This window comes from Ovis canadensis, chromosome 3 (assembly GCF_042477335.2).
Source record: "Ovis canadensis isolate MfBH-ARS-UI-01 breed Bighorn chromosome 3, ARS-UI_OviCan_v2, whole genome shotgun sequence".
In the NCBI taxonomy this organism is placed as follows: domain Eukaryota; kingdom Metazoa; phylum Chordata; class Mammalia; order Artiodactyla; family Bovidae; genus Ovis; species Ovis canadensis.
The window spans coordinates 213,431,389-213,451,782 of NC_091247.1; the positions used below are offsets into that span (position 1 = coordinate 213,431,389).

Consider the following 20,394-nt stretch of genomic DNA (forward strand, 5'->3'; position numbering starts at 1 on the left):
CCAACTCCTGGAGTTCACTCAGACTCATGTCAATCGAGTCAGTGATGCCATCCAGCCATCTCATCCTCTGTCGTCCCCTTCTCCTCCTGCCCCCAATCCCTCCCAGCATCAGAATCTTTTCCAATGAGTTAACTCTTTGCATGAGGTGGCCAAAGTACTGGAGTTCAGCTTCGGCATCATTCCTTCCAAAGAAATCCCAGGGCTGATCTCCTTCAGAATGGACAGATTGGATCTCCTTGCAGTCCAAGGGACTCTCAAGAGTCTTCTCCAACACCACAGCTCAAAAGCATCAATTCTTTGGTGCTCAGCTTTCTTCACAGTCCAACTCTCACATCCATACATGACCACTGGAAAAACCATAGCCTTGACTAGATGGACCTTAGTCAGCAAAGTAACGTCTCTGCTTTTAAGTATGCTATCTCGGTTGGTCATAACTTTCCTTCCAAGGGGTAAACGTCTTTTAATTTCATGGCTGCAGTCACCATCTGCAGGGATTTTGGAGCCCCCCAAAATAAAGTCTGACACTGTTTCCACTGTTTCCCCTTCTATTTGCCATGAAGTGATGGGACCAGATGCCATGATCTTCGTTTTCTGAATGTTGAGCTTTAAGCCAACTTTTTCACTCTCCACTTTCACTTTCATCAAGAGGCTTTTTAGTTCCTCTTCACTTTCTGCCATAAGGATGGTGTCATCTGCATATCTGAAGTTATTGATATTTCTCCTGGCAATCTTGATTCAAGCTTGTACTTCTTCCAGCCCAGTGTTTCTCATGAGGTACTCTGCATATAAGTTTTTCTATTTCTGTGAAGAATGCCATTGGGATTTTGATAGAGGTTGTGTTGAATCTATAATTGGCTTGGGTAGTATGGATGTCTTAACGATATTAATTCTTCCAATCCATGAACACAAGATAGCTTTCAATTTTTGTGTGTGTCTTCAGTTTCTTTAATCAAAGTTGTAGTTTTTGGTATGTAGAAATTTCACCCCCTTAGTTGAATTTATTCCTAAGTATTTTATTGTTTTTGGAGTTATTGTGAATGGGATTTTTAATTTCTTTTTTGGTTGTTTTTATTGTTATATGGAAAGGAAACTGATTTTTATATGTTTATTTTATATCTTGCAACTTTACTGAAATAATTTATTAGTTCTAACAGTTTTTTTGGGTGGAGTTCTTAGGATTTTCTATATATAAGATCATATCATCGGCAGAGAAAATTTTGCTTCTTCTTTTCTGATTTGAATGACTTTTATTTTCTTTTCTTGCCCAATTGCTCTGTCTAGGACTTCTAGTACTCTGTTGAATAGAAATGGTGAGAGTGGGCCCCTTTGTCTTGTTCCTGATCTTAGAGGAAAAGCTTTCAGCGTTTAATCATTGAGTAAGATGTTAGCTGTGGTCCTGTCATACATGACCTTTATCATGTTTAGGTATGTTCCTTCATACCCAATTTGTTGAGAGTTTTTATCCTGAAAGGATGTTGTAATTAGTCAAATGCTTTTCCTGTATCCATTGAGATAATCCTGAATTTTCACCTTTTATTTGATTAATGCAGTTTGTCACAGATAATAATTTGTATATGTTGAACCATCTTTTACCCTAGGGATGAATCACACTTGATCATGGTGTTCAGACCTTTAAATGTGTTATTGAATTTGGCTTGCTAGTATTTAGTTGAGAATTTTGTATCCACATACGTCAGTGACACTGGCATTTTCTTGTAGCATCCTCATCTTTGGTATCAAAGTAATGCTGGCCTTATAAAATGGGTTCTAGAGCGTTGCCTCCTCTTGAATTTTTGGGAAGAGTTTGAGAAGGATTGCTGCTAATTAAAAAAAAATGTTGGGTGGATATTTGGGAAACCATCTGGTTCGAGTCTTTTTTTTTGGTAAGTTTATGATTACTGATTCAGTCTACTTATTTGTTACTGGTCTCTTCAGATTTCCTGTTACTTCCTGTTTCGGTCATGGTAGGCTACGTGTTTCTAGGAATTTTTCTATTTTTCCAGGTTATTCAGTTTGTTGGTGTGCAGTTGTTTATAGTAGTCTCTCATGGTCCTTTGCATTTCTGTATGAGCAGTTGTAATGTCCCAAATTTCATTACTGATTTTATTTATTTGAGTCTTCCCTCTTCTTTTCTTAGTCAATTTTGTTTATGTTTTTGAAATACCGCCTCTTAGTTTTGTTGATCTTTCCTATGGTTTCTTTTTTTCACTCTGACTTAGATATTTCATTCGTTCTACTAACTTTGGGCTTAATTTGTTTTTCTTTTTCCAGTTCCTTGAGGTATAAAGTGAGGTTGTTTATTTGAGATATTTCTTTTTACTTAATGTAGGCTTTTATCTATCACTATAAGCTTCCATTTTAGAACTGCTTTAGCAGCCTTGCATAGGTTTTGGTATGTTGTATTCCATTTTTTGTTTGTTTGTTTGTTTCAAGATATTTTAAAAATTTCCTCTTTATTTCCTTGAGCTATTGGCTGTTCAGGATTGTGTTGTTTAATTTCCATATATTTGTAAACTTTCTAGCTTTCCTTCTGGTCTTAATTTCTAGTTTCACTCTACTGTGGTTGGAGAAGATACTTGGCACAAGTTTAGTGTTCTTAAGATTGTGTTTTGATCTAACATTTGGCCTATTCTGAAGAATATTCTGTGCTTAAGAAGAACGTGTATTCTGCTTTTGGGAAGACTGTTCTGTAGATGTCTGTTTTAGGTCTACTTGGTCTATAGTATGGTTGAAGTCCAACATATCCTTGTTGATTTTCATCTGGATAATTGATCCATTGTTGAAAATAAAGTATTGAAGTATCCTGCTGTTATTTATTGTCTATTTCTCCCTTCCGATCTGTCAGTATTTGCTTAATATATTTAGGTGCTCTGATGTTGAATTGCATATATATTTATGATTGTTATCTTTCTGATCATTATATAATGACCTTCTTTGCTTTTCACTACCATATCTGTCTCAACATCTTATTTTGCTGACATATGTATAGTTATCCCTACTATCTTTTGGTTTCCACTTGTATGGAGTATCTTTTTCCATCCCTTCACTTTTAACCTATGTGTGTTCTTGAAGCTGAGCTGAGTTTCTTGTAGAATATATATAGTTGAGTCTTGCTTTTTTCCAGCCACTCTGTCTTTTCACTGGAGAATTCAATCCATTTACATTTAAGGTAATTATTGACAGATAAGGATTTACTATGTCATCTTTCTAATTGTTTTTTTTGTGTTTTGTTGTTCCGTTGTTCCTTTCTTGCTGTCTTCCTTTGTGAATTGATGATTTTCTGTAGTGGTATATTTTGATTCCCTTCTCTTAATCTTTTGTGACTCTACCATAGGTTTATGCTTCAGGATTTTTACCCTGAAGCTTCTATAAAACATCATATCTTTCTTTTTCCTTCCTTCCTTCCTTCTATCATGGTACTATGGGCTGATAACAATTTAACTTTGATTGGATGCAAAAATTTCACCCTTTTATTCCCCCTTGTGTGTTCTTTCATGTCACTATTTACTTCTTTTTTGTGTGTACTGAGCTGCAGGTACCTGTGAAGTGGCTGGGGTCAGTTGCAGACACACATGTAGTGATGAGGACGTGAACCTTGTGGTCTGAGGCCACAAGGGCAGCTGGTGAACTGCGCCTGAATCCAGAAACCAGCTTAGATGGTTAAGGTCCAGTAGTGCTTATTAGGTCTGGAAGTTATTTGCTGGAGAAATTTATGAAAATTAGCTCTTTTTCTTCCTTTACTGTCTTTTGTACCCCCTTTCCTGTCTTTACTAAATGATTCAGTCTTAAATGAAGCATTAGGTGGGTAGAGCAGGGAGGGTGTTTGTTGAATGGTGGGATGGGGAAGGATAAAGTGGTCTGGTGCAGGCAGTCAGAGCTCACACAGGGTGAGCTGGGTGACTGTGCAGGGGGCTGGCTTGGCAGTGGTGTTGGAGCCCAAGATGAGTGAAGACACCATCTCTGTAGGGGTGGGGAAACCGTTCTGACATCATAGCCTGTGCAGGCTGAGGAGCATGTCCACATGTGTCTGTGGCCTGGTATGGGGTATCATAAGCAGCCTGGTCTGGGTACTAATGCCTGAGAGGTAAACAGGGCATCTGTGTGGCAGAGTGGGGGTTGGTGCAGGGGGCTCACGCAGTGACCAGGGCATCCTTGCAGGGAGGTGTCTGAGCCCAAGCAGAGGGAGGAAGGCGTCCATGCAGGTGTGGGTTTCAGAGGCTGTCCACATGATGGAAGCACAGCGTGGAGACTCAGAGCCCAGGCAGGGTGAGGAGGGCTTTCACACAGGAGAGTGACCTTGGACAGGGTGTCAGAGCCTGAGTGGGGTGAGAACAGATTCCACGTTAGGGTCAGGGCACTGGTTTCAGGAATCAGAGTCCAGGCAAGCAAGGAGGGCTGTGCTGTGGAAGGCGGCAGACCTGGGCAGCGTGAGGAGAAACGGCTGTGGGGATTGGCTGCCTCAGTGCAGGACTCCCGTGCAGAACGGAGGTGGTGTCAACAGCAGTAGGGCCTGGATGGAGAAGGGAGCCCAGTGGAGGAGAGAAGGGCATCTTAGTTAAGGAAGGAGGGGCAGCCAAGGTAGAAAATGGGTTACATCTAGGAAATTAATGCCTTTGAACTGTGGTGTTGGAGAAAACTCTTGAGACTTCCTTGGATGGCAAGGAGATCAAACCAGTCAATCGTAATGGAAATCAACCCTGAATATTCATTGGAAGGACTGATGCTGAAGCTGAAGCTCCAATACTTTGGCCACCTTATACATAGAGCTGACTCATTGGAGAAGACCCCGATGCTGGGAAAAGATTGAAGGCAGGAGGGGAAGGAGGTGACAGAAAATAAAATGGTTGGATGGCATCACTGAATTAATGGAAATGAATTTGAGCACACTCCAGGAGATGGTGAAGGATGGGGAAGCCTGGCATGTTGCAGTCTATGGGGTCGCAAAGAGTTGGACAAGACTTAGTGACTGAACAACAACATTGATCAAATAAGTAAGTAAGGAGAATGGAAGCAGTTTTCTTACTGTCACAGAGGGAGTTAGAGATGCAGAAAGAGGAAAAGATAGAATGAACTCTTTGTGTAAGATTGGGATTAGAGATGTTAGTGTGAACTCATGGTTTTCAATGTATTTAGACATAAAATAAATACAGAGGTAAATGCCTGTGGTGTGTGTGTGTAGGTGTGTGTGTGTTATGCAGGGGAGAGAGGAATTAGGTGGGGAGACTAAAAGAAGGTGAATCAGTGGAGTTCCCTGGCAGTCCAGTCGTTAAGAGTCTGTACTTCACTGCTGGGCCCTTGTGGGGGAACTAAAATCCTGTAAGCTGGGTGGGTCACCAAAACCTGGAAAAAGAAAAAAAATAAAAATGGAGACTCATTTGGGGAGAGCTGAATCTTGGGTGTGAGCTGGGAGCATGTCTGCAAAAAGATTCTGCATGAAGGATTTAACTTTTGGGGCGCTTTCCTCTTGGCTTATATGTAGTGCTTAGTTTCTCCTCTAAACTGTGAATCCATTAAACTATCCTAATTTGTTAAAGGCTCGTGTATACCCATAAGCCTTTTGTTGTGGTGTACTCGGGATAAAAGAGAGAAGGACATCCTTCTCTAGCATCCAGTAGAGAGCTGCTCTCAGGAGCCGCTGGGGGCAGTTGAGCAGAATGCATGCGGAGGCATGATGGACTTAATCAAGAACAGGGACGAGCAGAGAACACAGGAGAGCAACTTCTGAAGGCACATAATCTACACTTTGACTTCCCACTGCATTAGAGGACTCTGACTTTTGGAAGTGGGGAGTCTGGCAAGAAAGTTGTTCTGTCAGTTGGAATGTAGTCCCCAGAGTTGCCTGATCAACCCCAGAAGATGAGGAGAATGCAAACATGAATGAGTATATACTCAGGTTGGTGGGTCTATAAATGATTTTGTTTGCAGGTAGATGCTCACAAATGCTTTAATTTCATCCCTTCTGGTAAGTTCACTGTTCTCAGGGAGAATGTCTCTGCTTTGTTCCCCTTTTCCTTTCCTTCCTATTTCTCTCCCCTACCCTTTGACTTCCTACTTCTATCGCTATTTGCTGGCGTGATGTTTAAAGGTATGATTAACATTGCGCCTGTTTTGGGGTTTGGGCCCCTGAGGTTTTTAATTTTCATGAAATTCCTCTCAAGGTTTTTGTTTGTTTGTCTAGAGTCTCTGTCCTCAGCTGGTTGTGTGACAGGATGTATGAGAAATTACCACCGTGCTTGAGTTTCATTTTAAGTGGTTTTAAGGAAGAGACGGACAGGATTCTTTGACAAGAACGGAAGATCTCAGCATGACTTCAGAGGTCACTTATGCTGAAGTGAAGTTTAATAAACCCAAGTCCTCAGGCACCAAATCAGAGCCTCCTGCAGGTAAGACTCGCTTTCCAGTGGTCAGAGTGAATGATGGGATGAAGGGTGAAGAAAAAATACTATAAATAAAGCCTAGGGAATGTTGGTTGCTGGTTCTCTGGCTATGGTTGGGAAACACAGGATTCTCAGATCAAGTTGCCTGAAAAGCATTAAGGGATGGTACAGGTATGCCATGATAAAACTGAGGTGTGAGAAATCCACTATGGACCTGAGTTAAGGAGAATGGTAATGAAGCTGAGAAGTTCTTGTGTGCTTTCTGAGGTGAACTAAGACTGCAGTGTAGAGAGTGGGTTCAGGTCTTGAAATCATCAGTCCAGATGCAGGGGCTAATGATGAATTGGTGGGTTTTGTTTCTCGATTAGTCACAGGAGAAGAGTTTGAGTGCAGAGTGTTGGAGTGTATTGGTTTGTGTCAGACTAACATGGAACAAACCATTGCAGACGAAAGCCTAGAAAGTCTCATGTTTTGAGGGCGGTTGCTCTGCAATCAGAAAATCCATTGCACGCTGTATCTGAGATGGATTCAGTGAGGTTTGGAGGTAAATAAAAGGTAATTTCAGTAGCATGTATGATATCTCAGATACAGAAGAAAAGAGGAAAAAAACCGTGGAGACTATGAGAAGCTGCGAGAGGGAAGTTATGATTGCTTATGTTTTCCAAAATTCTGTGGAAACATGGAAATGCTCAGGAAACTGTTTTTTTCCCCTTAGAAAATTTATAGGGACTTTCCTGGTGGTCCAGGAGTTAAGTCTCTATACTCCCAATGCACAAGTTCAATCCCTAGTCAGGGAACTAAGATTCCTCATGCTGCCAGGCACAGCCAAAATAAATAAATAAATAAATAAATAAATAAATAAATAAATAAATACTTGATAACGTTCAAAAAATAAATACAAATTAAAAAATTTGTATAACTTTGTTATTATATGCCGCAATGTTTATTATAGAAAAATTAAAAACCAGAGATACACACAAATTTATTTGTTTTTAAAATTTTTATTAGTTTAGTTGTTTTACAGTGTTCTGTTTCTGCTGTACAGCAAAGTGAATCAGTTACACATGTACATATATCCATTCTTTTAGATTCTTTTCCCATATAGATCATTACAGAGTATTGAGTAGAGTTCCCTGTGCTGCACAATATGTTCTCATTAGTTATCTATTTTATACATAGTAGAGTGTATATGTCAATCCCAATCTCTGAATTCATTCCACCTCCCTTATCCCCTGCCTTAGTGTCTGTACATTTGTTCTCTACATCAGTGTCTCTATTTCTGCTTTGCAAATAGATTCATCTGTACCATTCTTCTAGATTTCACATATATGCATTAATATATGATACTCGTTTTTCTCTTTCTGACTTATTTCACTCTGTTTGACAGTCTCTAGGTCCACACACAAATTTAAATTGCTGTATTTATTCTTACTATCTAGAGATAACTATAATTTACATTTTGTGTACACCCTTCCAAATATAAATATGCATCTGTGTGCATATGTGTTTTTCCAAAATCACTGCAGATGGTGACTGCAGCCATAAAATTAAAAGACGCTTACTCCTTGGAAGAAAAGTTATGATCAACCTAGATAGCATACTCAAAAGCAGAGATATTACTTTGCTGTGGTGTTGGAGAAGACTCTTGAAAGTCCCTTGGACTGCAAGGAGATCCACCAATCCATTCTGAAAGAGATCAGCCCTGCGTATTCTTTGGAAGGAATGATGCTAAAGCTGAAACTACAGTACTTTGGCCACCTCATGAGAAGAGTTGACTCATTGGAAAAGACTCTGATGCTGGGAGGGATTGGGGGCAGGAGAAGGGGACGACAGAAGATGAGATGGCTGGATGGCATCACTGACTCGTTGGACGTGAATCTGAGTGAACTCCGGGAGATGGTGATGGACAGGGAGGCCTGGCGTGCTGTGATTCATGGGGTCACAAAGAGTCGGACATGACTGAGCAACTGAACTGAACTGAACTGATACATTATTGCAGGTTTTACCCCCACTTAGCAATATATTATAACTTTGAGAAAATAATTCTTTTTTTCAATTGAGAGATGACTGACAAAATTATATTAGTTTCAGATGTATAAGCACAATGGTTTGATTTTTATGTATATTGCAAAATGATCACCACAATGTCTAATTAACATCTGTCACCATACATAGTTTCACAGTTTTTTTTTTGTGTGTGTGATGAAAGCTTTTTAAGATGTACTCTTCAGTTCAGTTCAGTTCAGTCGCTCAGTCCCGTCTGACTCTTTGTGACCCCATGAATCACAGAACACCAGGCCTCCCTGTCCATCACCAACTCCCAGAGTTCACTCAGACTCATGTCCATCGAGTTGGTGGTGCCATCCAGCCATCTCATCCTCTGTCATCCCCTTCTCCTCCCGCCCCCAATCCCTCCCAGCACCAGAGTCTTTTCCAATGAGTCAACTCTTCGCATGAGGTGGCCAAAGTATTGGAGTTTCAGCTTTAGCATCAGTCCTTCCGATGAACACCCAGGACTGATCTCCTTTAGGATGGACTGGTTGGATCTCCTTGCAGTCCAAGGGACTCTCAAGAGCCTTCTCCAACACCACAGCTCAAAAGCATCAATTCTTCGACACTCAGCTTTCTTCACAGTCCAACTTTCACATCCATACATGACCACTGGAAAAACCATAGCCTTGACTAGACAGACCTGTGTTGGCAAACTAATGTCTCTGCTTTTGATTATGCTATCTAGGTTGGTCATAACTTTCCTTCCAAGGAGTAATCGTCTTTTAATTTCACAGCTGCAATCACCATCTGCAGTGATTTTGGAGCTCCCCAAAATAAAGTCTGACACTGTTTCCACTGTTTCCTCATCTATTCCCCATGAAGTGATGGGACCAGATGCCATGATCTTAGTTTTCTGAATGTTGAGCTTTAAGCCAACTTTTTCACTTAGCAACCTTCAAATATGCAGTATTTCATATATGTATGCCATAATCTATAGTATTATTAATTACAGTCATTATACTGTACCTTATGACCCAGGGCTTATTTATTTTGTAACTGGAAGTTTGTACCTCTTGACCCCCTTCACCCATTTTGCTGACCTCATCATCCCTCACCTCTGGCAACCACCATTCTGTTCTCTGTATCTATGAGTTATTATTATCTTTTAAAGATTATACACATAAGTGAGATCATATGGTATTTGTCTTTCTCTTTCTTACTTATTTCACTTAGTATAATGCCCTCAAGGTCCATCCTGAAGACAAGATTTCCTGATTTTTTATAGGTGAATACCCGTTCCATACAGTTGTCACATTTTCTTTATCCATTCACCCATCAATGGACACTTGATAAAATAATTCACAACTATGAAATGATGACTAAAAATGTCTCATTTTTTAACACAACATTGTAACTCAACTATACCTCCATAAAAAATAGAGTTAAAAAGCAGTCTGGCTGAGTAATGTTCCACTGTGTATATGTACCACAACTTCTTGATCCATTCATGGATATCTGGATTGCTTCCATGTCCTAGCTATTGTAAATAGTGCCGTGATGAACAATGTGGTGTTTATATGGCAGAAACCAACACAGCATTGTAAAGCAATCATTCTACAATTAAAAATAAATTAATAAATTTAATAAAACAGTGTGATTTTTATTTTAAGGATGTGATGAGGGACAGTGATAAAGAGTTATCTGCTATGGCATTATGTAAAGTAGTTAAAGTTAGAAATAATCTGCAAGATTATTTACATATATAATGAAATACTATGCAACCACAATACGGTGGGTAAAATAAGAAAATATGGTGATATAGTGTACAAGAAAATAGTAGGTCAGAACCCAATATATATGGTATGTCAGTCATGTGGCAAAATGTGCATGCATGTATATACACTTAAAAAATTGCCGGAAGAATGTATACCAAAACATTAACAGTTATCCCCAATGGGTTTCCCTGGTGGCTCACACAGTAAAGAATCTGCCTTCAGTGCAGGAGACCCAGGTTTTATCCTGGGTCAGGAAGATCTCTTGGAGAAGGGAATGGCTACCCACTCCAGTATTTTTGCCTGGAGAATTCTATGGACAGAGAAGCCTGGCAGGATACAGCCCATGGGGTTGCAAAGAGTTGGACACGATTGAGTGACTAACACTTTCACTTTAATCCTCAATGGTAGGAATTCGTGCTTTTATGTATTTTCTGGCGTTTCTACAATTAACATTACTATTTCCTTTGTAGCTTCATATTTGAAATAATGTCATGTAATAGTAATAGTGTATTATACAAGAAAAGGGAGAGGAGGAAGAGAAGGGGCAAGATGAAGTCAAGGTCAGAATTTATTATTCACGATAATAATAATTTGATTAATTTGATTCCTTCTTCAGCTCCCAAAGAGACCAACCTTCACCAAAGTGGCCATAGTTTTTCCAAGCTACTTCTTACATCATTGCTGATACTTCTGCTACTGTTGGCAGTCTCATTTTTGATCGCTTTTCTCTGTAAGTATCCAGATGGATCTATAAGAAATGTCTGCCTGACATGAATAGATGGCATCAAATAAACAGATAAACTATGAGTTTATTCAGAAATCTGGGAAAGAAGTCTTCTCTGGGGGAAGACATATATAGTGGGAATTCATTGCGAGCTTGGTTCTTTATTTGCATTTAGTCACTCTTTTATAGAAATAAGGCATTCCCTCTCTTTAGAGAAATTGAAAGAAGAGTATATGTGTGTACACATTTCTGTTTTGCAGAATGAAATCTATAGGGCACCATTTCTACACTAGACAGTTGTTTACATGAGACCAAATCTGTATTTTCTTAATAGTGTTTATAAGGCTATGCCTGTTGAGGACATAGACACATATTTTGGGATGAGCAGATGGACAAGAAGGAAATGGGAAGAAATCTCCCAGGAAAATATTCTACTGAATTTTCATCTTAATTATTTTTGTCTTTCTCAAGACTGCATGAGCTCTTAAAATCCAGTTGACAAATAGGTAGATATCTGCCTATCAAGAATTCATCAAGTTTTTTAAAATCATAAAACTAGTATAAGTTTGGGTAGATACTTTGTTCATTCATTTGGTCATTCAGTAAGCAACAGTGGCCATGTAGTCTATGTCAGGCACTGTGTCAGACAGAGACAGCAGAGTTGTAGCCCTTGGTTTTGAGAAGTTCGGAGGATGATGACAACTGGTTGAATGAACCAGTGTTTGTAACAGCATCTGGTAAATGTTCTGTGAGTAAGAAGCACAGGAAGCTGAGATAGGCTTCCTGGAGAAGATGACATCTATACCTGTGTGGACCAAGCATGACAGATGTGGGAGAGCTTGAAAAAATTCGGAAAAATGTGTTAAATGACTGTGACATATGGTGCTAAGTGAACTGTGAGGTTGCAGATGGGAGAAACAAGCAGGGTTCAGATCATGAAAAGTGTCCTGTATAATTCTTAACAGCGGATTTCTTCCTGCCCCCCCTGCAGATTATTTTATCAATTATCTTCTGTTATTTAATAAACCAGTCTAAAACTTGGTGGATTAAAACAGTTTTTAGCTCATGATTCTGTGGTTTGTCAATTTGAACTGGGCTCAGCTAAGCCGTTTCATTGGTCCTGGCTAAAGTCATTCATGCATGCATAGTCAAGTACGAGCTGCAGGTAACTCAGTTTCTGAGGAAGAGGATGTAAACTGGAATGATGTGGACAGATTGGTTCCACTTCTTTATAACTCATCAGGAGAGCTTGAGCTTGTTGATACGGCAACATGTAGGCTGGCAGAGTGAGAGCAGCTATGACCAAAGCCTCTTGAAACCTTAGCTTGAAACAATCCTAAAGGAAATCAACCCTGAATATTCACTGGAAGGACTCATGCTGAAGCTGAAGCTCCAATACTTTGGCCATGATGCTAAGAACCGACTCATTGGAAAAGGCTCTGATGCTGGGAAAGACTGAAGGCAAAAGGAGAAGATGGCAGAGGATGATATGGTTAGATAGCATCACTGACTCAATGGACATAAATTTGAGCAAACTCTAGGAGATAGTGAAGGACAGGGGAGCCTGGCGTGCTGCAGTCCGTGGGATCACAAAGGGTCAGACATGACTTAGCAACTAAACAACAACGACAGACAGAGTTGCTTTTGTACATTCTGTTGGCTGAAGAAGTCTTAGAGTCAGTCCAGTTTCAAGTGGTGAATAAATAGACCCCATTTGTTAACTGGAAAAACTAAGAAGTTATATTGCAAAGGGGTGTGGGTACAGGGAGAGTTGAAAACTGTGGGCCATTTTTGCAATGTGTCACAGTCATGGAGAACCATTACGGAATTTTAAGCAAGGAAGTGATATAACTAAATTTGATTTATAGGAATACGCTTTTGGTGGAGATGTGTAAAATGGATATATGAGGAGAGAATAGAAAGCAAAGAGAATAATCAGAAAGACAGGTCATTGTCCAATTGAGAAATAGTGAGAATCTGATTTAAGGTAGTGAAGAAGGAGAAGGGGAATACCTTTGAATGATAATGAGGAGATAGAATCAAGGAGGTGGGGGCTTGATGAATATTTAGATCTGTGTGTTGGCCTGCTGAGGAATAAGGACCAATTGGGAAGTTACTCTATTTAACATGGATAACCAACAGGGACAGTACTGTAGAGGACAGGGAACTCTGCTTAATATTCTGTAATAAACTAAATGAGAAAAGAATTTGAAAAAGAATAGATACATGTCTGTATAACTGAGTCACTGCTCTATCTCTGAAACTAGCATAACATTGTTAATCAACTTTACACCAATATAAAATAAAAATCTAAAAATTATTGCATTTTATCTAGACATCTGTTTTATCTGACGTTAGTATAGCCACTCTAGCCTTCTTTACTTTCATTCAGTGTTTAAGTTTGAAGTTAATTTCTTATAAGCATAGAATTGAGCACATATTTGAGTCTTGTTCCTCTATTCAGACAACTTTCTTTTAATTAAAATGTTTATACTATTAGAAAAAAGAATGAAGCTATAATGCTACCAGGAAAACGAATGATTTTATTCTCTTTTTCAGTTTATTTTCAAAAATGTTCTTATGTTCATAAAGAAGAAAAGGCTACACGAGAACTCACTCACACAGAATTGGAATGTGTGAAGGAAAATTCGACCCCGGAAGGTAAAAATTAATGTGCCTGTGATTCAGTTATTGACAGTATTGTGTTCTAGGTCAATATTTCCAATAAGTGAATTATACTAAGAAGTTGATCTTTAGAACATTTCAAGTTTTGAGTATACAAATATTTAGGGCCTAAAATTTTTATAATATGCACATCTTTAATTCATTTGTGCAAGGAAATAGTCTTAATTGTGAAAAAGATTACATTGCTTTTCAGTTTCTTGTCTTTGCTTCTTTCTGAACTTTCTGTGCGTACTTGTTCTTTTACTCACATACCGGTTAAAAACTTATTCGGTCAAGAGAGATTTAATTCATATATGTTTTAAGAAATCATATTGTATGTATATAAAACATTTTTGGGAGAATACATAAAATACTCTGCTTAAAAAATTTCCTTTTTTTTAAAAATCCTAAATCTAAATTCTTTTAGCAGTTCTATGGTTTTGCTTCACTTTTTAATGGCCTGTTGTTAGATACATACAGTTTAAGGATTGTTATGGTTTCTTGGGGGGTTTCCCTGCTAGTTCAGTGGTACAGAGTTTGCCTGCCAATACAAGAGATTTGGGCTTGATCCCTGGTTCAGGAAGATCCCCTGGAGAGGGAAATGGCAAACCCATTCCAGTATTCTTGCCTGGAGAACCCCATGGATGGAGGAGTCTGGCGTGCTACAGTCCACGCTGCTGCAAAGAGCCACGACTTCGTGACTGAACAACAACAACAGCAGTAACATGGCTTCTTGGAGAACTGAACAAGAAAAAATTCCCTTTCTCCTTATTCTATACCCATCTTAACTCTGAAATCTTTCCTTGCTCTGAAGTATATATACTGATATATACTATATTTATCTGCTGATATATATATATAGCTACTTCCTGCTTTGTGTGGTCTAGTGTTAGTATGGTACACTTTTATCCATTTTTTTAAAGATGAAATATTAGTATGTTTCATGGTCTTTTTTTTTTCATTTGAGATATCTTTCCACTTATCAAATTATTTCTAATTGAAAAACTGGTTCTGCCTGGTAATGGGGAGGGGATGGATCTGGCTGTTCTCCTGATACAACCCAGAGATACAGCTCATCTCAAGTTTGTGTTCGTAACAAGCTCCTGGTAGACGGCACTGCTCTCTGGAAATTATGAATGGAAGCAACAAATCATGATAGCATGTGTTTCACCAACAGAAATCACAGTCATTTACAGATTACGTTACAGTTGCAGGCATCTTGTAATTTTTTTTGTTTGTTTTTAAACTAATTTTTATTGCATTATAGTTGCTTTAAAATGTTAGTTAGCTTCTACTGCTTAGCAAAATGAATCAGCCGTACATACATAAATACTCCACCTTCTTGGGTTTCTCTCTCATTTATGACACCAGAGTACATTAAGTAGAGCTTTCTGTGCTGTGCAGTAGGTTCTTATTAGGTATCTATTTTATACATAGTGCCAATAGTGTCGGGGCTTCCCTGGTGGCTCAGTGGTAAAGCGTCCGCTGCTACTGCAGGAGCCTGTAGAACAGCAGTTCAATCAATGACAACAACAACCTTGTGGAACTCCAGGATGTGAAACTCAAGGAAGTGTTGGCGCCTCTACATTGCCTGGGTTACCCTGGACTTTTGATCTCTTAGAGTTGTCCACACTGTGCTTCCAGCAATTCCACAATTACAGTTCTGGTTTCTCTATCCTGGGACTGGCTCCCAAAGAAGTTTCTGCTCCAATATGCTGCGATTTTCCGTATTGCCTTTGTGTCTCTCCAGATCTGGGAGTGATGGTTTGCTCTGTGTATGAAAAGTTGCTGGTTTCTAGTTTGTTCAGTTTTTCACTTGTTAGAATAACTTGCTCAGTTGAGTAGTTCCCATTATTCTATCTTTTAATTCATTGATTTCTCTGTCTTCTTTATTCTGCTGTTGAGCCCATCTGCTGTGCTTTTAATTTGATTATTATGTTTTCCAACTGTTGCGCTTGATTCTCTTTTATATCTTTAATTTGTTTGCTGAATTATCTATTTCTTTGCTGAGGCCTCCTATTTTTTTGTGTGGTTCAAACATTTGTACTTACTTGTTGAAGCGTCTTTCCATGGCTTTTTAAAAATCTTTGCTGGATAACTTCAGTATTTCTTTTATCTTGGTATTGACATATATATATATATATATATGTATTTTTAAAGCTAATTTTTGAGAACTTTGTGGTTCTTGGTATGATAAGTAATTTTCCATTGAAACCTGGGTATTTCTGTGTTATGTTCCGAGGATCTTTAAACTTCTGTTTTAGCTGATTTTTCCAGATACCACGCAGGCAAAAGAAAGGGGGTCCTACCTTTTTACTGTCTGATGTAGGCAGACTTGACCTCCTTGACACCTGACAAGAGTCCTGTTTTCCATGTAGTCTCCTCTGGTCCTTAATTTTTTATAATTTATACACTTAAAAAATTACTTTTATTATATTGCACTAATATAGCCTTGTTCTCAATACAGGGAAAGACTGGAGCTGCTGCCCAAAGAGTTGGGGGCCATTTAGTTCTAACTGCTATTTTATTTCTAATGGAGCTAATTTTTGGAATGATAGTGAGAAGGAATGCTTAAGAATGAACGCTCACCTGCTGGTGATCAACACCAAAGCTGAGCAGGTATTACTAGTTTCTAATTGATAATAGAGTCAAGAGCCTGGCTTTTTAACATCTCTCTTAGTTCAGAAGGAGATTTTTATTGTCTTAGAATATTGATGCTGTGTCTAAAGGCTTAAGAAAATAAATAGAAAAGGCTAAGATTTTACATTCCATGCCTTTTTCCTTCTTCTATAAAACTAACCTCTGCCCCAAATAAATTGTGGCATTGAAAATATACTACATAGGGGTTAAGTGGAAGGCTGAAAATATTTCAGCTTGAAATATGATTTCTTTTATTTCAAATAATAAATATTACTACTTATCATTGTTGAAATATAAAACACATAAATGTTTTATAAATTATTAACTATATAACAGGGAAGGGGAATTAAGTCCAACTGGGAAATGCAGTTCAATCATGAAGAGTCACAATCAATGATCAGAAATGACCGCTAACCATCTGACGTTGTTAAAAGGAAAATTGTTTAATTTGCAAAATTTTTCTCATGTACAACTTTGAAGAATACCCTCTCTTAGAGAAGAAATGAAGGGAAGTGAGTCTGAGATAAGAATTCATTATGATTCTGAATAGAAATTGCCTCCATATGTATCAAACATGGCTATGTTCTGAATGTTTGTGTCCTGTCGCCCCAATCCATATGTTGAAATTCTAACCTCCAGAGATGATCGTATTAGGAAGTATGGATTTGGGGAGCTGCATAGGTCATGAGGGTGAAGCCTCTGTGGATGGGATTAATGTTTTTAAAAAAGAGATCCTACAGAGCAACTTCTACATGCGTGAATGCACACAATGAGAAAACAGGAATCATTATCTTACCATGTGGTACGCTGACCTGGGATTTCTAGCCTTCAGAACTGTGAGAAACAAATTTCTGTCACTTATAAGCAATTCAGCCTGAACAGACTAAGACCAGCCTCAGGCTCACAAGTGATATCTTTGATTCTATTCTGCTCTGCCAGAAAAAACCCAAGGCTCCTCTGCAGGGCCCCCATGTGCTTCATTATGAATTTACTTTTTCTTTTCTCTGTAAAGCCTATGGAACTCAATTCAATCTGACTGTTCTAAAGGCTATAACTCCTTTCTTTTATTCCTTTAGGATTTCATCACCCAGAAACTGGAAACTCGCTATGCTTATTATATGGGCCTGTCAGACAAGACATTGCCAATGGGAGAAAGACACTGGCAATGGGTTGATCAGACACCATACAACGAAAGTGTCACGTGAGTACAGAATTCAATAAAGAAACCTAGGTTCTCCATTCTACAGGAATTTTAGGGTGTTCCATTGATCAGCTATTAAAATATAAAATAGTTCATGCTATAAACTTGAAACTTACACAACATTGTAAATCAACTATACTTTGAAAAAAGAAAATACTCACATTCTTTTAATTCTTAGGCACTAGGTTAAATAATTTTCCTTATTACCTCACTCATCAAATAATGCTATGAGGCACACATTATTATTATTCTCACTATAGAGATGAAGAAACTGAGTTTAAAGAGATTAGATGACTCAGTGGTTATCTAGCAGTGGTTACAATGGTCCTCAAGCCCAGGTCTGTTTGACATAAAAACTTGTGCTTTCAACCGCTACTATTTTTACCTCTAAATATAACAGAAATGTATGTCAATTAAGATCGTGACCAATTATCAAGAATTTAATCTCTCATACAGAAAATAAGTTAAATTCTGATAGTCTTATATCTATGCAGTTCTTTTGAAACTCTTAAGTATTTTAGTACATTTTAGTACCTTACCACTTTGGATCCTCATATCACTGTGTGAAACATACAGAGATATTAATCTAGTTCTTATGAATCTGTGAAATTAAATTCCTTGTCCAAGGTAACAGGGATAGTAGCATATTCAGAGATTTTAGCTAGCTCATCAGACTCCAAAAGCAGTGCATAAAAAAGTGAAGCATACTACATTGACACCTGAGACCAGTATGAAGTCTTTTGCATCTTTTAAGAGTCTGTGGATTAACAATTTCCTGGTAACAGGACATAAGATAGACAAACAGAAGATAGCCTCTGGAATGTCTGCTGGGAGGGTGCTTAATGCAATAAGATGACACAGTGCTGGGTGATGTAAGAGCAATTTTCAAGGGAAATATCAGAGATACAGAGGAAGAAAAACTCCATGAGAAGTGGGAAAGAATGATTTGGGCATATTTGACTTTGATTTTCATGCCTAGCCATCTCCCTTACTGTTTCTTTTCAAAGCACTGCTTAAAGAAACGTTCTCATCCTTTTTTCCCCCCCCTTTCTGGTGCTCAGATTCTGGCATGGAGGTGAACCCAACAATCCTAATGAGCATTGTGTTATGCTGAATGCTGTTTCCAATAAATGGGGCTGGAATGATAGTGCTTGTAATGAGCGTCACAAGTTTATTTGCAAGATGATGAAGATCTACTTGTAAAATGGAACATTCTCCATGACCATGAGGTTGAATCGGTATCCTACATCATAGAGATAGCTAATATATTCTTGTTATTCATATGTCTTGTTTAAGGATCTTAACAGAATTTTCCAGAAGGTTGTGCACACATTCATTCATTTATTCATTCATGAAATTTAAAGGGAGCAAAATTTGCCACTCCCAAATGTCTTTTTGGCATGTGTATTATTTCGAGCTGAAAATATTAGTCAGTGCTAGAACTTTACTTTCTATCTTTTTATAAATGTCATTCATAGCCTATTTTCTTTCATCTTCCTTTGAGTACCAGCAATTATTTGTGTATTATGATTTTATGTAAGATTTGTGTCTAAAGAGTGAGATTAAAATGAAGAAGTAAAAGGGATTATGCAGCACACTCTGTCGATTTTTCAATAAGAGTTTGAAAAAAAAAATAAAATGAAGAAGTATCCAGGTGTGTACCAATTAACAGAATTGTGAAAATAATAAACAGCTGTTTTAAACCACTAAGTTTTGGGGTGGCTTATTCTTCAGCAATATGTAACTTAAACACTTTCAAAACAGTTTTGAGCTAAGATTTGCAAAATAATGTAACATATCATAGCACACTGTTTTCTCTAAAAATAATAGTAGTAACTGAAAAGTCAGAGTAGATTAATTTTACTATTAGTGAATAAAATGCAAAATTAAAATGTTTATTTTTTATATCATTTTAAACCCTTATTCTTATATAGTAGGCATATTGTATGATATCACAGGTATGTAATTCTTATATAAATAAATGTTCAATATGAAGTGTTTATATACTAAATTTTATTAAGAATGTGTAATAAAAATTGCTCTGAGATCACTATTCTAGAAAATCAATCTTAAAATTCTTTTAAAAAAAAGTTATTTATGTATCTTTGGCTGCACCAAGTCTTTGCTGCAGTGCGTGGGCATTCTCTAGTTGAGACCAGCAGAGGCTACTCTGTGTTGTTGTGCACAGGCTTCTCATTGTGGTGCTTTCTCTTGTTGCAAAGCCTGAGTTCTAGGGTGCTCGGGCTTCAGTAGTTGCAGCATGTGGGCTCAGAAGTTGTGGTGCATGGGATTATTTTTCCTGTGGCACGTGGGATCTTCCCAGACCAGGGATCAAACCCGTGTTCCCTGCATTGGCAGAAGGATTCTTATCCACTGCACCACCAGGGAAGTCCTTAAAATTCTTGATTGAAATTTAGGTAGATATTCTCTGAGGTTAAAAAAAGATAGGTTACAAATGAACTTATTTATGAAAGAAATACAGTCACAGATGTAGAAAACAAAAGTATGGACATTTAGAGGGAAAAGGAGGGCGGGATGAATTGGGAGATTGGGATTGACATATGCATACTACTAAATATAAAATAGATAATAAGGACCTAGCATACAATACAAGGAACTCTACTCAATACCCTGTAATGACCTATATGGGAAAATAATCCAAAAAAGAGTGGATATGTGTATATATATAACTGATTCACTTTGCTGTATACCAGAAATTAACACAATGTTCTAAATCAGCTACTCCAATAAAAACTAATTTAAAAAAGAGATAGACTACATCCAGAACTATTTGAACACTGTGTTTATGTGTTGGTTTATCTGGCAGATATATTTAAGTCTATAAGTGAAATATGTCTTAGAATTTTAGCCTCTATATTCATCTTTCTAGTTGCTTTAAAAACAACATATAAACAAAAAAAAGTCTACCAACACTTTAAGCTTTTTTGTCACTTATAAATGGAAGAGGATGCAGAAACTCTGAAATGTCCAGTACTGGGAAAGATACTTTTGTCCTTTGGA

General features: G+C 38.0%; 1 protein-coding gene across 4 annotated transcripts; it reads left to right on the top strand.

Annotated features, from left to right (window-relative positions):
* Nucleotides 1–634: 634 nt before the first annotated feature.
* Nucleotides 635–19,083, top strand: CLEC4A (C-type lectin domain family 4 member A). 4 transcript variants are annotated; one of them, XM_069585805.1, is made up of 7 exons: nucleotides 635–774; nucleotides 6,179–6,383; nucleotides 10,761–10,874; nucleotides 13,428–13,529; nucleotides 16,000–16,151; nucleotides 17,249–17,373; nucleotides 18,435–19,083. In XM_069585805.1, the coding sequence occupies exons 2-7, from the start codon at nucleotides 6,305–6,307 to the stop codon at nucleotides 18,574–18,576; spliced, it is 714 nt and encodes a 237-aa protein (XP_069441906.1). In that variant the 5' UTR covers nucleotides 635–774; nucleotides 6,179–6,304; the 3' UTR covers nucleotides 18,577–19,083. The 4 variants fall into 4 exon arrangements, with proteins under 4 accessions (XP_069441906.1, XP_069441907.1, XP_069441905.1 ...); XM_069585806.1 differs by lacking the exon at nucleotides 635–774 and adding an exon at nucleotides 4,982–5,893; XM_069585804.1 differs by lacking the exon at nucleotides 635–774 and adding an exon at nucleotides 5,926–6,085 and having other exon boundaries at nucleotides 6,159–6,383.
* The last annotated feature ends 1,311 nt before the right edge of the window (nucleotides 19,084–20,394 follow it).